General features: G+C 37.4%; 1 protein-coding gene across 3 annotated transcripts in view; it reads right to left on the bottom strand.

The window, feature by feature from the left end:
• Window positions 1-17,914, bottom strand: part of SLC4A4 (solute carrier family 4 member 4) — a 353,735-nt gene that overhangs the window by 184,753 nt on the left and 151,068 nt on the right. For 2 of the 3 annotated variants that reach the window (XM_027087718.1, XM_027087720.1), the window contains one exon: window positions 11,407-11,586. In XM_027087718.1, the coding sequence (XP_026943519.1) occupies window positions 11,407-11,586 (180 nt within the window). The remainder of the gene's footprint in view (window positions 1-11,406; window positions 11,587-17,914) is intronic. The other variant, XM_027087719.1, reaches the window with a different exon arrangement.

Below are 17,914 nucleotides of genomic sequence, written 5' to 3'. Positions count from 1 at the left end.
CGGGCTGCGGGCTTTAGTGTCAGAAGCAGAAGACAGGAAGAGGAGGAGGACACATGAGCAGCCACAGCAAGGATGAGGATGAAAGCATTAATTAAGAAGAAAAAAATACTAAAGCAAATCACACAAGCAGGTTAAAGGAGAACAATGACATATTACATTGACACACACACCCCTCCCATGACCCTGCATCCTTAGATGGAACAAATTCCAACACAGAATTTAAAAGCCTAAAACAAATTACATTCAATCATCATAGTTCCCCAAGTACCAGTGGATGATCCGCCCTGAAGTTCTAACACAAAAAACATGGATTATATCCAGAGGAAAGATTTACATAATGAACACTAATCTCAAGATGTACGATCAAGACTGTTAATAACCTTGCACCACATGAGCACACACAGAGGGAAGTTACACACACTTTTGTAAAGCACAGGGAGCAGGGTGTTACATTAGTAACACGCTTTCTTGTGATTTACCCAACAGACCCTTTCGTGGATATTGTACACAAAACAGAAAGCAACATTTCAGGGATTCCCTGGTGGTGCAGTGGTTGGGAGTCCACCTGCCGATGCAGGGGACGCGGGTTCGTGCCCCGGTCCGGGAAGATCCCACATGCCGCGGAGCGGCTGGGCCCGTGAGCCATGGCCGCTGAGCTTGCGCGTCCGGAGCCCGTGCTCCGCAACGGGAGAGGCCACAACAGTGAGAGGCCCGCGTACCGCCAAAAAAAAAAAAAAAAAAAAAAGCAACATTTCGTACTCTGACTTCGGAAATATTTTCCTTGATGAATACAGAACTGGTTTTCAATTCCCTTTGCTTCCTGTTTTTCAGCCCTTGAGGAACATGAGTCTAGGATACAGACAAATCAACCAATACAAATCAATTTAGAAATGCATGTTATTTCTCATTTTCTGGTGCCCTTTAATACTTAATTTTACTATAATTTTAATATGTGGTGTACCCATGCCAAATGCTAGACCACATCAGAGACAGAATAATGATGTAGGCTAAATATAGAGCATAGTGCCTCCAGATATTTTTAATCAACTGGAGAACACCATCAACTTCAGCCTGAAGATAGTTCCATTTGGGTTTCATGTCATCTGTTTCGCTATTCTCATCAAACGCCTCACTCCTGGTAAGACAGGCAGCATAATTATCCTTCAAGGAACAACAATGAGGTTGGAAATAACTAACCATCAGACTACATACATTTGACTTGCGAGAGTTTTTTTCTCCTAAATAATATAGTCATTAAATGATCAAAGCAACAAACAAAAGCATATCCAACCGAAAGCAAAGATTATCTATTGACACAAGTGTGCAAATGACAGGGTAGACAAATAGTCCTCTTAAGGCTATTAGTGACTGGGGAGGTCAAGTTCTAAATTGAATCAATTATAAATTAATGTAAGTTGATGGCCAAATTTAGGCATTCAGCACATTATAAAATCTAGAAACATTTTTGTCAATTTATCTGTCTGTGTTTAAAAGCTGTAAATAAAGCCAGGACTTGTGAGCGGGCCATCTGTGCCAGCACCTGTTTGAGGCAAATCTGATGTCTTTTCTTTGCAATCTGAATTTTTGTTTCCCATAATTGAACTTCTTTGCAAGTTTTTATTGCACTAAGAAAAATGAAAAAGGGAAATGAACCAGTTGAGATTATTCCAAAATTGCTTTTGTTAAGAGGGAGGCATTTAGAAATATATATTATCATACGGGCCAATTTTCACCTCCTATTTCTTTTGACAACTGAGGGACCTGCTTAGCGAGCCAATATTCCTGCAGGCTTAGCTAAAGGAAATGGAAGAGGTTGGACAACTGGCAGCCATTTATCTAGGACCAAGAAAGGACCAACTAAAATTCCAAATCAGTGAGAACAGAGGGAGGTTAGGAATGCAAAGTAAACTCAAAAGAGCCTTCACATTCTTCAGCTGCTGAACAAGTACAAAGCCACCCAAATTCTATCACCAATACCATGGCTTGCTCCTAAAATGAGTACAAGAGGTCAGCAGCTGCTCCAAAACTCGGGTGCTGATGACTGCCTTTCCCCAACAGCTTCTCTCTCCTCTACACCCCCACCCCCCCGCCAACATGTCAGTGCGTTATTTGTTGGGAACTAAAGCTGGGAACTCCTTTTTGCATATACAGCCTCCGCTGATGCTAAGCCTCACCATCCAGGGGACAATGGAATGGAGCCCGGCACACACTGGCAAAGAACCTGGCTCCAAAGACAAGCATGAAAATGAAACTGCCCATAGAGACTTGGCACCTGTGTTTTAGTAAAGCTGATTGGAGCCATCTGGCTGCTTACCCTCATGAAAACTGGAAGGCTCACAGCATCCATTACTCATATTGGCAAATTCCAACATTTTGATTTGTTAGACCTCTGTGTACTTCTGTGCAGGAAGAGATACAAACTCTGTAACCTTTTCATACTGCTTTTCTTCTCTTCACAAATTAACTCCAAAGATAAAATGTTGAAAAGTTGTTCTTAAACATGAAGCCAAACTTTCTATGATTATAGATAGCATGGTAATGATATATTGTGTAAGCCTTTTCCAAATAATGCTTTCACTGTACCTCTTCTACACTTAAGCTACAAAATAAATAGCTTTGCTACTATCCTACATAGTCTCTTTTAAATCACTTTTGCCTGACTTCTGGCATAAACAAGGTAGAAACTGGTTCATATTATTGTGACTTGATGAGGAGACATAGCTCTAAAGATTTTCGGGTGATGGTTTCCAATAGCTAGACTGTAGAAAGAGGTGTTGTGAGGAGGATTTTGGGTTGGGGGGGGTGGGAGTAATGATTCATCTTTCCCTTGAGAATCAACTTGTTCAAAACCATCAGTCCTAAATCTGTTCAAGTAAGGGTGTCCCTACTTGAATCAGGCAAATAAACCAAAAAGAAAAAAACACAAAAAAACCCTATCAAAAAAACATTTTCTTAGCAATCCTATTAAGAAGAAAACAAATTTTACTCGTGCTAAAAGTTTAGGACTCTTTCCGGATTGCAATGTTGTATGTTCAAATAGTTATTCAGCACCTACTATGTATTCCACACCATTATTTAGCCAAGAAATTTAACTCAGGAGTTTAGCAATATTTCTCCTGTAAACACATGACACGTTGCCTAGAAGTCTCCATTTAGAAAGCCAATAAAGACATCCGACTGCCATGTTTGGCATGGATTCCTGCCTAGGCACAGAATGACCTCAGAGCCCTTCAACAACACAGGGTTACACAAAGTAAGAGCTGTGGAATCACTGACGTGTGGGAAATAAATTATGGTTGAGGAAGCTCATTACCACTGTAGCTGAATATGAATATTGTTATCAAGGGCACTAGGTTCCCCCACTTCTCTATCTTGAGGAAAGTTATTTTACATTTCTGAGTTTCAGGTTTTTCATCTGCAGTTGGAGATAATGATATAGAAACATTAGAAACATCACAGGAAACAATGCCTGGTGTATAACAGGTGCTCAATTAATGGGAGGTATTATTGTTGTTGCTGCTACTACAACCATTGATGGAACGATACTTCCTTTGTTCAACATCCTGAAGGGTGCTGGAAAACATGAAAGACAGCAACCTTGGCTTAATGTAATGCAACTTTAATATCAAAATGTGATTTTTAAGAAATCAGGTTCATAAACCCCCCAAAAAATCTCCTTTTCGTCCTTTGTATTTATACTGAAACAGGGTTCAAGTAAAATGAGGCATGCTTTATCATTCTTGGAAGGCTTTGATTTTCTTCCCCCTTTTTTCTTTTGGGAAGACACGGCAAAGAGTCCACAGTGCTCACATCTCATGTCTCTATTTTGCCTTCCCTCATCCCTCATGTTTTCTTGTCCTTCCCTCTCCTCTCCTCTCTATTTCTCTTTCATAGAGACCAGGGCAGGGAGTAGGATCTACACCTACCCTCCTGTCTGCTCTCACAGCAAGCTGAGTCTGGGAAAAGCAAGACTTCACAAGGGCAGCTCTATCAAGGATCTCAAGCCTTGGAAGAAGATTTACTCGAGGCTGGCAGCAGAAAATCAGTTAAGGGCTCTTTTCCAGAGAAAGAAAGAAATGGAGAAGAGAATATTCATACGTGGTAAGATACAACGATGAGAATCATTCCATTCCTTTACTCCATCACAGACCGTGGTTATGTAAAACAGACTGGCAATTAGTAAAATTTTTAAATATGTTTATTTCATGGTAACATCCTGCTATACATGTATTATTTATTGATAGCTAAGAACTGTCATTGCTCAGACATACTAATCAATCTTTATACTCTAAGTTAAAAATATTATAAAGCCCATGAGTGGCACCTCCTTATGTATTATTTGGATTCTGTAAAGTTGATAATGAAAGTAGTGCTGTTTTAAAAATAAAACTCCAAGAATGTTTTCATATATGGAGTGGTGGGGGAAAAAAATTAAAAGACACAGAAAATGAGAAAATACAAAATAATGCTGGGGAATTGAAGCTCTGTCTTCAGTTTTAAATCTGAAAGGCACTAAATTTTCCCCTTAAAATATTTCTGAATAATAGCTGTTCCTTACAATGACATCTCACGTTATGATTATTAAATACTTCTCACAAAGGTATCTCATTTACTCCTGGTTATATACATAGAATAAGACATTAGTACCCTTATTTTACAGATATAGAAACTGTGGCTCAAGGAGATAATGTAAATTGCTCAAACTCATACTGCTACTAAGTATTACTCCTGGATTAGAATGAAGCCTTTGGAAAAGATGGTGCCATGTCTTCAAGGAGAAGATTGTAAAGTAGGCCTTCAATATCAAAAACTAAATACTCACTTGTGTTATCTCTCTTAAGACTGACTCTTCATTGCCATAAACAGCAGACTAGACTAGCAAATACTGCAAGGGCATGACCCTTGGAGAAAAAATGTATTATTGTTTATTTAAAGATCTGAACATTAAAAATCTTAGAAGATCAGTCACCTGTCTGGGGAAAGAAAAAAAAAAAGAATAGTATCTGATAGATGATTTAGAAATACTACAGTTATTAAGGAATACTTTTCTTCAGACATTTTTCTAGAAACTTTCCATGGATTGGTTCATTTAATCTAAGACTGAGAAGAGCTTGGTCATTCACTGAATTCTAGCCAGGACATTCATCTGTGCTGTGCAAATGAACGGAGAATTAGAGTTCTGAACAAAACAGATGGATGTGAGCTGCTGGTTTTTGAAAAGAGCTGGTTATACGCAGAAAGGCACCTGGGAAGATGACTCTCCTCTGAAGGTGATGTGAGCCTGTCAGCTGACCTATCTCAGAACTGGAGAAGCACAGTGACCTGCTTCTGGAACAGAATCTTTGAGAGAAGTCAGGGAAATGTCTGCCTTACTCACTGATTCAGGGAGCAGGTCTGAATTCAAGGGTATGGGGGGAAAGGGATACTGCAAAGTAGAATAACCAGCCAGAAACAATTGGGGTAAGCTGGAATCCAAAACACAGACAAAAGTTAAGAATGTCTAAAGTGACTGAGAAAGCTGCCAAACCTGGCGATGGTCCCAGCCAGATCCACCACATGCCAGTATCTAGGCAGCTTGATCTAATACCCAAACCAAATAGCTGGAATATGCCTAACCTCCAATCGGGTGCAAAGCAGCAAGAGCCTAGCTAATCCTACTTACATTTCAGTGGGACCTAGAATTACTACTAACGGAAAAAAAATGATTTCTTTTCATTGTTTGTTCTACGTTGCTAACCACTATCTATGTTATTATAGGTAACAGCAATAGACTACACTTTTTAAAATACCTAAAGGTGTTGTGTGCTAATGTCAGAAACAGCAGTGTGGGAAAGAGTTAGGAAGCAGCATCCTGCCTGGCAGATAACACTGAATAGAGGAATCCAGGGAGAAAGTAAAGGGTGGGCAATAAATGGTAGGAGCAAGTGGACTGCATTTCTCATACCTGATAGACAAACAGAAAGTGGTGAATTCAGATAAAATTTGGAGGTTCAATCAGGAGCAGGCCCTGAGCCCCCATAACTACAGAAGAGGCCAAAGTGCACCAGGAGAAAGCCTGGAGGAAGCAGCACGAGGCCCAGGAGCCAGATGCCCTGGCTTGGAGCTGCCACCTTTTCCAAATCCTCATCCACCTGCTGCAGCGGCTTTAAGTCTTCGATTCTCAGTGTGGTTTAGGGTTTCCCTCAAAGCCAGCAAAGAGGAAAATCAATGATGGGGACAGACTATTCTGTAAGAGGGCTGTGATGAGAAAGGGCTTCTTCCTCTCCCATTGCTAATGAAACGATATTGGTATCATTTATCAAAGGGCAGAGAAAATAAATCAGCACTATACCCATGAGATTCTTCCAAAATAGTTAAGTTACAGAGCAAATAGCATTCCAGAAAATACTCTTACTCAATATGAGATTTTTCTTCCTTACTTGTGTCTAAACTTATTACATATACTTTAGTATTATTTGTTGAGTGATTACTATGTACAGTTACCATTCTAAACATTTTACATTTATCATCTCATTTAATTTTCATTATCTCTGTTTTACAAACATAGAAACTGGGTACTAAATTACCTTTCCAGTTTTTTGCTGAAAAAACTAATGAATATTGGGATCATAAAATTGGATTGGGCAAAATGAAATTCATAATCTAGATGCAGTTGGATAACTAAAGTCACTTCTCAGTAAAGGGCATCTGTACTCCCAGACCACGGAAGGAAAGGATTTTTATGGTAGTCTAGGGGGAAAAAATGAAGCCAGGAAAAGACCAGGGACAAATTCATAATGGCTTCACCCAAATTTCCATAAAGGGAGTGACAGCCAAATACTTGAATTATGGTTCTTGGTCCTTAAGTTGGGTGTTACTCACCTTTTGTAAGATTAGACAATGTATATCAAAAGTATCCATTTGAATGGTAAATTATACTTTTAAAAATCAGATAATCCTATAAAACAGGACTTTTTAAAACAGAGTTATCAGGTAACCTTGTCAATTTATTGACCGAATACAGATTAGGTATAAACTTTACTTTCACTTTCTAATAAAACATAAACTAAATACATCTTATTTGATTTTTAAATACTACCAAGGAATGTTCCTAGGCTTCAATGTTATTCTTTCATAGTAAACTAAAATAATACAGAACTATTATCTAAGTATCTCTGACCAAATTATTAAGTAGAACCATATGAAACTGCCAATAGTCAACTTCATTTTACCCACAAAAATGGCAATTTCATATGGTTCAACCTAAAATAACAGTGAGAAAGAAAAAGAGAATAGCTAAACAGAAGTCTAACACCAGAGGAAATGAAAACTTCATTAATTTCTTCATGCAACACTAACTCCATAGAAATGCCTCAAGTAATATATTGAGAAAATATAGCACTTGCCTAAAATTTAGTACCTGGCAAACATGCCCACCAGAATTCACCGATGTCTTGGATAAGTGGCAATTTCACAATAATTAACACCTTGGAAGCTAGCCTGATTCTTCCCTGATTTATTAAAAATAAAAATGTTTTTCATTTCTTTTCAAAATCATTAAATCATCTGGAATCCAAAGCCACATCAAGACCCAAAAAATTAGAGTTAACCTTTGGCCATGGCTAGACAGTGGTGGGCTGTAGTGCATGGGCTGGTAAATGTTTGAAAACCAGCTCTCTGGTGGAAAAATGTGTGTGTGTGTGTGTGTGTGTGTGTTTGTGTGTGTGTGTGTGTATGTGTAGTAAATTTTACTGCTATAAAAGATGTGCAGCACACGTACAAATAATAAATACACAATGCTCCACTGTAAATTGCCTACAGCCAGTTGATTCTCACAGAAAGCTTTTGTTGATTTTTACCAAACTCTTCTATCAGTAGCCAACTTATGGTTTCAGCTGGCAAACAAGCATAGGTCCAACATCCATGTTGAACATCCATTATCATATATGTTAATGAGTAAGACAAAAGTGAAACAATGAAGATACATGTAAGTATGAGTGTACTGACTTCACTCAATCATCAATGATGTGGGTGACTCCTTCGCTAAATTGGATAATATCTTTTGAATACTGAAAGAATATTTCCTCAATTCTTTGTGTTATTCACATTTTAACAGCTGTTATGGACTGAATGTTTGTATTCTCCCAAAATTCATATATTGAAATCCTAACTCCCAATGTAATGGTATTAGGAGGTGGGGCTTTGGGTGCAGAGTCTTCATGAATGGAATTAGTACCCTTATAAGAAGAAACAGGAGAAAGATGATCGAGCTCTCTCTACCACGTGGAGATGGAATGAGAAGGTGACCATCTACAAACCAAGAAGAGGACCCTCACCAAGAACCACATATGCTTTATCTTGATCTTGGACTTCCCAGCCTCTAGAACTATGAGAAATAAATGCTTGTGTTTAAGCATTGATACCAGTCTATGGTAACATGCTATAGGAGCCCAAGCTAAGATAATGGCTATAGACACTACCTACTTTTAAGTTAAATCTGCATTATTAGCATTTTCTCTATCCCTTTTTTAAGTCTAGAAACAATTGACAAAACAATATATCAAGTCCTGATGTGTAGAGTTTGCTGATTTCTATGGTGTAATACTACCATCGTAACTGAGTCCAAGCTTCCAATATGAAGTCCCTGAATACAGAGTTGGGAAGAAGTTTTCTACTTCCCACTATTTTGTAGCAGAACCCTATTTTGTAGCATTTTGACTACACAGACACAATAGATGTAACCTGAAGAGCATAGCCTATAGTAAAATGCAGTAAAATAAGTAGGAGATAATGAATTTTGAGTATTTATTACCATTGTTTTTAATAATATGATCTAACTGTATATGTTTATGTAATTTAACTTTTAATAGTAGCTGTGTGTTACAACCAGCCCTCAAAATTCCCGATAGCAATTGGCTCTTGTGAGTACGTAAGAGGTAGCACACTACTGGGGAATGAAAAAATTTCCAATTCTACAGTATGTCCATAGATTTCAGCTATTAATTGCATTGTTGCTATCATAACTAAGGCTGGCATCATCCTGAGTCTATTTTCTAAGGCTGTGATAGAAAACCAAGGTGACTTCAGTTTATCTAGGAGTTTACATGGGGGTATTAGAATCTAGCTTCAACTACAATCGATACATTATTCTGATTTATTAAAGTAGTAGCAAAAGTTCTATAATTTTTTATTTTAGAATTTTACTTTAAGAACATTTCTAACTGTATAAACTTTCAAGTTAAGAAAAAGTGCCTCTAGATAACCAAAAATTTCCCATCTGATACTTTATAATAATGTACCTTGGAGGCCCATGAAACTCATTACTATAGAATCTCTTAAAGCCAAAATCTTGCCTCTGGATATTTAAAAGGAGTTAGGTAACACAAATGCCAATAACATCTTTTAAAAGGCCTAATCATATTCCATGCTGTAGGGTGTAAGCTGAACAGCTGAAGAGTCAGAAAGAAAAAGAACTGCCTGCCCTTCCTACTTGCTTTCTGCCCAGCATCTATGGCATTTCACATGTGAGAAGGTGAGTGACAAATGCAATTTCAACTTTCCTCTGAAGTACAAAGATCTACTGATAGGATAAAAGATTGAATGACCGAGCAATATCAACTCATTAGTTGTATTCCATGTCCAAATGCTTTACCCTAAAGCACAAGATTCTGGCTTCCAAGACCCATCTGTTCCTAATTTCTCCTCTGCCTATACTTCCGTGAAAATGAAGCTCACCCTCACACCAGACTGGTAGAAGGCACCCTTGCTCTACAATATTCATTCCTCTTCTCGTTGCAAATACAGCAACATTTGAAAACAATGCACTTTCTTGCTTCTTTATACTACCACCAACTTCGTGATAAAAAAAGTAAGTCTCCAAATCATAAAATTTCATTTTATGTGAGAAAGAGGATAATAAAGATATTAAAAAACAGACTTGTACTTTAAATGCCATAATTTTTAAAATGTGAGTTGTTTTTAAAATTATTATTTGTGACATCAGTTTTAACAAACTGTTTATCACATAACATTTCCAGCCATTAAACTCTTCAAAATGCTATTTAAAAAATAAATAAAACAAGAGATATACAAAAATCAAAACATTTCCAGTCAGCCTCAATATTCCAGGTAATGGTAGAACCATCAAATTGTCACAGGAATGTTCTAGATTAGATTCTTCCTTTTGTGAATGTTTTTTATAAAGAACATTTTAATGTTAATTATTTATTTATAACCTGTTGTGCTTCAAAAAAACACTTACAGCAGCAATTAAATCAATATAAAAGTCGCTCAATAAAATTGAACTTTTCATTTGGTTCTGCTTAAGGACTAGACACTCATTAAAAAAACTACATAGAATGGTTCCAAAATATAGCAAAGTTTGCTAACAGTAAGCTCTCTCCCAGCCAACCATTAATTTTAATATTAAGTCAGAAAACCCGATTTCCAGAAATGGAGTGGCTGAGTTAGAGTTCAGTTTATACACTTCACTTAGTCCACCTTTTCCGTGACAACATGTTTTATGTTATTCTGAAAGTGCAGCTGAGAACAATGAATTAGAAGTTCCCTTATCTACTCATTCCTCTTAATACTAAAATGACTGGGGGTGGAATGGGAGAGACCTAGTTTTACCAGCCCAATGCTTAGCAACTCTTTCCCCACAACTTCATTTTCCATACCTCATGGAAATTAACTTCTCCCTTAGATTGCACCAAATCATGAAATTTATTCGAAACAAAGACAATGATACAGAGGATAGACACTCTGCAAGAAACTCTGGGAAATGCAAGAGAGTATAAATAAAACACAGTGCCTTTCCTATTGCTATATAATGGGATTAATATCCTACCTTGAATAATTATTCTCACATCTAACTATCAGTATCATATAACAAAAGAGTAGATTGGTCTTTTAAGCAGTAAAAGTAATACTGAACCTTACTTTTATGAATGATCATTTACAGGCTGGACACCAACTCACGTACCAAGCAAACACTTCATGATACGCGATGTCAGAGTATCGTATCTTAGTCTATCCTCCTAATTCTGACAAGCCACCATGTCAAAAGCACTTTCCTTGATGTACTCAATAATCTATAAGTTTGCTGATTCATTGGAAACATTCAGTTGTTTTATCATAGTGTTATCATAGCGTTATTACCAAACCCTCTCAGTCAATCAGAATAGATGTGTGTGGAACAAGCAAGGCATCTGCAGCCTACAGTAACTGCTGACATCTTCCCAACAGGACTGCAAACCTGCCCAATTGGATAAAAAGTGTCATTATGAAATGGCTGTGGCATATGAACTTGAGAAAAGAAGAAATAAGAAGAGGGATTTAAAAAAAAATAATAAAGGTGACAAGAGGTGGAATAAAGGTGAGTGAGGCAGGTAAGAGAGAGCAGCAGCCAGGCGGCCCCTGCATTACCATTATCAGGGTTGGTAAACATCCTACTTGCACTGGAGACTGTCTTCCCAATGTCAGCCAGGGATCGAAGGTTGGATTTCTTGGTTTGATGCCGGTGCTTCCGGAGCAAAGTATAGGTCACCTTATCCTTAAGGTCAGGTTTCAATAGGCCTGTCTCAATCTGATGGTCAACAATCATCTCTGATACAAAAACAAAGCAAAACAAAAGCAAAAAACGAAACTCAGTCACAAGACCACAAAGTTCATGTTTTACTGTAATTTTATGGATGTCATCCTCAAATTTAATATCAACATATTTATCTTCCAAATTTCTAACTTTCCACTGTCTGTGAAGGTAAAGATACAGAGTACAGTGCTATTGGCATTAAAGAGAGAGTTATAAATATTCTGGTATTAATTACATGTTTAGAGAGGAAGAACTGTCTTGTAATTTTTTTTCAATCCCAGTTAGTAGTGAATTCACATTAATCACATTCTTCTCTTAGTAACACAATAAGTAATTTATATTTTCCAATTGTTTTGTTTAAAAGTAAGATTAGAAAATTTCATGTACTCTTATCATAGCAACTGTGCCAGAAATATAAATGATATGAAAAAATCTTGAAGAGAATATGCAAAATTTAACATCACGACATTATTGATTTTTAAATCTGTTTTCCCAAATTCTTCTGTAATGTTATATTTTCTTTATAATAGGACAAAGTAAAGAAAAATAATACCATATCAGGTTATTTGAACACCAATTAATCCAATGAAAGAAAGATTAAAGTATAAAATTATGCCTCAGTCTTTTCTAAGAAGGGAGGTTTATTCTTCTTGTTTAGATCCAACTAAAGCCTTTCCAATATATTAGTCATTTTAAAGTATAACCTGATCAGAATTTCCTAGAAATTTTAATATATTAGTCTTACTAAAAAAAAAAAATCACTAAAATTTCTATTAGCTCTAAGTCACTTTCTTACACTCTTTACAAAAATAAACTCAAAACAGGTTAAAGATGTAAAGGAAAGACCTGAAACCGTAAAACTCATGGCAAAAACATAGGCAGTACACTCTTTTGACATGTCTTAGCAATATTTTTTTAGCCCTGTCTCCTCAGGCAAAGGCAACAAAAGCAAAAATAAACAAATGGAATTACATCAAACTAAAAAGGTTTTGCACAGCAAAGGAAACTATCAACAAAACAAAAAGACAACCTATTGAATGGGAAAAGATATTTGAAAATGATACATCCAATAAGGGGTTAACATCTAAAATACATAAAGAACTCACACATCTCAATATTAAAAAAAAAAATCCAATTTTTAAGTGGGCAGAGGATCTGAATAGACATTTTTCCAAAGAAGACATGCTGATGGCCAACAGACACACGAAAAGATGTTCAACATTACTAATCATCGGGGAAATGCAAATCAAAACCACAATGCGATATCACTTCACACCTGCCAGAATGGCTGTTATCAAGAAGACAACAAATATCAAGTGTTGGTGAGGATGTGGAGAAAAGGGAACCCTCCTGCACTGTGGGGAATGTCAATTGGTACAGCCACTGTGGAAAACAGTACCGGAGTTGCCTCAAAAGATTAAAAATAGAACCACCACACAATCCAGCAATTCCATTTCTAGGTGTTTAGCCAAAGAAAACAAAAACACTAATTCAAAAAGATAATATGCACCCCTATATTCATTGCAGCATTATTTACAATAGCCAAGATATGGAAGCAACCTAAGTTCCCACTGATAGATGAATGGATAAAGAAGATGTGATATATACGTGTGTGTGTGTGTGTGCGCGCGCGTGTGTGTGTGCGTAATTATTACTCAGCCATAAAAAAGAACAAAATCTTGCCTTTTGTAACAACATGGATGGATCTAGGGGGTATTACACTAAATGAAATAAGTCAGAGAGAGAAAGACAAATACCAAATGATTTCACTTATGTGTGGAATCTACAAAACAAAATGAAGAAACAAACAAAACTGAAACAGGCCCAAAGATACAGAGAACAAACTAGTGGTTGCCAGAGGGGAGGAGGGGAGGTGGGTGGGTGAAATGGATGAAGGGGATTAAGGGGTATGAACTTCACGTTATAAAATAAATAAGTCATGGGATGTAATGCACAGCACAGGGAATATCATCAATAATATTGTAATAACTTTGTATGGTGACATAATTACTAGACATTGTGGTGATCAATTCATAATGTATAATAATGCCAATTCACTATGTTGTACACCTGAAACCAATATAATATTGTATATGTCAACTATACTTCAATAAAAAATAATAAAATAGTCTTAGAAAAATCTTTCCCAAAAAATTTCTATGAGCTCTTTTTTTCAGAATGGTTCTAAGTAGAAAGGATGACTGTGCTTCACAGAAATTGCTCCATGAGTGGGTCTGCTGAAGGATATGTTTTACTCTAACAGAAAACAAAAAGTCCTCTTTCTCACAAATCAGCATGTCTGCAGTATGACATAAGAGTCTCCTCTAACGTCACATCACAGGTTGACATATCCACTGTCCAGAATGGAGCACAGGACAAAATATCACAGAATCTGTGCAAGATGCAATGGCAGGGGACTTCCCTGGTGGCACAGTGGTTAAGAATCTGCCTGCCAATGCAGGGGACACGGGTTCCAGCCCTGGTCCGGGAAGATCCCACATGCCACGGAGCAACTAAGCCCGTGTACCACAACTACTGAGCCTGTGTGCTGCAACTAGAGAAAGCTCAGGTGCAGCAGTGAAGACCCAACGCAGCCAAAACTAACTAACTAAATAATAATAATAAAAAAGATGCAATGGCAGGACAACACCTCACTGTCTGCAGATAGAGCTTTGTCCCTGGCAGAGAACTAGAACAATAGCTCCCAGGCCCACCTGTTCAGGCACATGGCTGCATCAAAACACGTCAATATTTTCCTCTTGCGCAAACTCCTCCACATACAAAAGTGGAGAAGAGAACAAAAGCTCTTCTTTTGCAAAAGTCTGAAAGAAAATTGATGGATACTGATAGGATAACAGCATCTCCCAAACATTCCCATCTCTTCGTAAAGTGAAGTTACAGATGTTCAAGGGGCTTTGCTTGGGCATGACTGCACCTCTCATTAGTCCATCTTTTTAACAAGAAGTCATGGAACTGGTCTCACAGCCAGAAGCTGACGATTCACACAGTGTACAATCAACTACCTGGGAGCCAAGTAGAGGCTGAATCCAGGATTTTCCGTCACATGCCTTACACAGATGCTATAAATGTCACATAACACTGGACCACTTGGTAGAGAGCCTGGGCAAAGCAGGAAGAGTTTCTCCCATAGGAATGTTTTGGTTTGAGAGTGGCCTTTAGCTCTGAGTATTTTTAACTACACAAACCTTACTCAGTAAAACTCTCAGAACGGATTCTGTAATTACACTTAACCCTCTGTTCCACAGTGAAATAATTAAGTGCTACTGAATACAACCCGTCTATTTTCCCTTTAAGTCTTAATGAAAGTGGAAAGTCCATTTTACAGAAGAACCATAAAAATAAATAGCCCTGGCATATCTCCTGCAAGTGTTATCAAACTCCTACTCTAATTCCAGGGTTGTGGATTAAAGTGTTTCTTTATCTACCCTTCCTGGCAGGGCCTCCCTCTATTCTTGACCTCCCCTGTAATCTCAAACCAATGCATATATATGCACAGCCGGCCCTCTGTTACTAATGTCTGGAAATCACCAATTAGAACAGGTTACAACATCTGTGTGGCTTATGCCCTTCATTAGGTTTCCATAAAAATGGCCCACAGGGATCTCTTTAAGCATAAACTACAAAACCCTTCAAGGAAAGTGGAGGCAGTAACATTTCACAGCTACACTAAAATTAAGCCTTCAGTGTTCAAAATCCCACAGACGTTACCCAATTGAGAGAGAAAGTGCCAGCTCAAGATGATCGCAGAGCCGAAAGGAATCTCAGGAAGCGGCAGGTTCAAGCTCTTGTTATACAGATGAGAAAAGAGCGCGAGAGGGGAGATGCTCACCGATACAGCCTAATTAAAGGCAACCCCCCACCACCAATTAAACCAGGTTTTCTGGTTCACTGTTTAGATCTTTTTCCGTATCACATGATATTTTTCTTTCTTTAAGAAGGAAACTCTAGACCAAAAAAAAAAAAAACTTGAAGAGAAGATGGTCATGCAACCCCCCAAAAAGGTCAAAGGTAACATTCTTTTTTTTTTAAACATCTTTATTGGAGTATAATTGCTTTACAATGGTGTGTTCATTTCTGCTGTATAACAAAGTGAATCAGCTATATGTATACATATATCCCCATTATCTCCTCCCTCTTGGGTCTCCCTCCCACCCCTCTAGGTGGTCACAAAGCACCGAGCTGATCTCCCTGTGCTATGCGGCCGCCTCCCACTTGCTATCTATTTTACATTTGGTAGTATATATAAGTCCATTCTTAAAAGAAACACAAAAGGCCCAAGAAATATTCAACTTCAAGACTAACAGACAATTTAAACAAATTTATACAAATTTCACCAATTTTATGTTAATCTATCAAAGTGGCAAAATTTAAAAGACCAGTCTCCAGTGACGTGAATGTTGTATGCAATGGACAAGGCCATATACTGATGATGACAGTAACAAACAGGACAACCTTTCTTGAAGGCCACTTGGCCAATACAAAACAAAGCCATTTAAAATGTTCAAACCCTTTGAATATTTCACCGTAAGAAATCTGTAATCAGGATATAAGCAACTTCACAAAAGTATAACAAAAATGTTCATTTCTTTTCTTTACGATAAAAACTTGAAGGCAACTTAAATGCCCAACTATAGATTATTAACTATTTTGCAGCCATTAAAATGATGTTTATACTTATATTTAATAACATGGAAATATTCATATTATGTTTTTAAGTTAGAAAGGGCAGATTAGAGGGTTATAGTATGATCCCAGTTTGTAAAATAAATTTCATGTCTGTAAACAGAGATGTACCGAAAAACTGCTGGGAGGATAGCTCTGAAAGATGAGATTAGTGGTATTTTGACTTCTGCGTGTTATATTTTTCTGCATTACTAGAAATGAACATGTTTTAGTTTTGTGATAAAAAATAAATATATTCCCATTTTGAAAATATAAAAGGTGTTAAAAGCAAGAAACAACATGACTAATATATCTGCCAACATGCACAGCCCAGGAATGCCTTTAAATATAAAAATGAGAGAGCGCTCCAAAAATAGAGCTACATTTTCCTAATCCATTTCCCATCATAATAAAATACCTGAAATGGCTTATAATTGTTTTTTAACTAAGGAGGGGAGAGAAATTCTCATGTACTTGGCTTCATATGTGAATGATACTTTAAATGTAAAATTGTAAGATGACAGCAATAATAAAGTGATTAAAATATCCTATAAAAATGATGTTTTATCCTTTAAATAACACACATTTTCTATTAGGGTTCAGAAGGGGATCTTCATGAAGAAAACTAGGAGAGGTCCTGAGGAGAATCAGAATGAGGCTGAATTTTTACACAAGTGTGAGAAGTGACACCCGCTTAGGCAGCGGCCCACTGCTCACGGGCCCCCATGTGGCAGTGGCTTTGCACCTGCAAAGGGAGGGTGCCCCTCGGAGGCCACTGAGAAGGAGCAGCAAGTGCACTGCGAAAAAGGAAAGAAATGGTGCTATTGTTTGTTGGATATAATCACACTGATCATGATTTCTTTTTCTTCTTGTTTGTCGAAATAAAAGTCGGGTGAAGGGGAAATGCATCTTAAGACTTAGCTGCATGTAATTCTCAAGTCTGAATAACACCACCATTCAGGAAACAACAAATCCACTGCATCCTCTGCTAGAAAAAGATTTTTTAATAATCAAGTAATGACAGTAACTGAAGTTACCATGCCATTTTACCACTTGAAATCAGGGCAGTTTTTTTTCTTTCATTTTTTTTAACCTGCTGTAAGGATTTGACTCTTTCAGAGGATTTTTAAGTATTTCTTTTCAGCCACTTATACTCTCTCAAACATGTTCTTCTCCCCACTCCTCCAAATCTAGTCCATTTTTTTTTTAAATTTCTTTGTTTTGCTTGTGATGTGTGTTATTTGCCTCTGAATTGTTTCTCTGTGTTATCAGCTCCAGAATGACAGCACTGGCTCCCTGCCTGCTTGCCTCAGGGATGGTAGAGCAAACATAGTACTGAGTGATGACACCTCAAAGTGACCTAGTGGTGTCCAATTTTAAAATTTAATGACATTATTAAAGCAAACGTGTGGAGGTTAGAGAAAAAAAAGCCACAGCTGATAATAAAAAGTAACGGAAAATTAAACTGAGAATGTAAAATGCTTGATGAACCTTTCTTAAATGTAGTAAATACCAGAACCTCTCTCTTTGGCCATTGGCTAATGAGGCTCCAGTGTAATGTGGGACTCTGTCTTCTACTACATGGAAAGCGTCAGTTAGTTACCGAAGACCAGAAATGCCTTAAGATGGCTCTTTCTGGTGCTGAAGACCTCGAAGACA

The sequence above is a fragment of the Aethalodelphis obliquidens genome, unplaced genomic scaffold (assembly GCF_003676395.1).
Source record: "Aethalodelphis obliquidens isolate GAN/ISIS:26980383/991018 unplaced genomic scaffold, ASM367639v1 scaffold59, whole genome shotgun sequence".
NCBI classification, from domain to species: domain Eukaryota; kingdom Metazoa; phylum Chordata; class Mammalia; order Artiodactyla; family Delphinidae; genus Aethalodelphis; species Aethalodelphis obliquidens.
The sequence above is the reverse complement of the archived record's forward strand: the minus strand, read 5'-3'. Positions and strand labels throughout refer to the sequence as shown.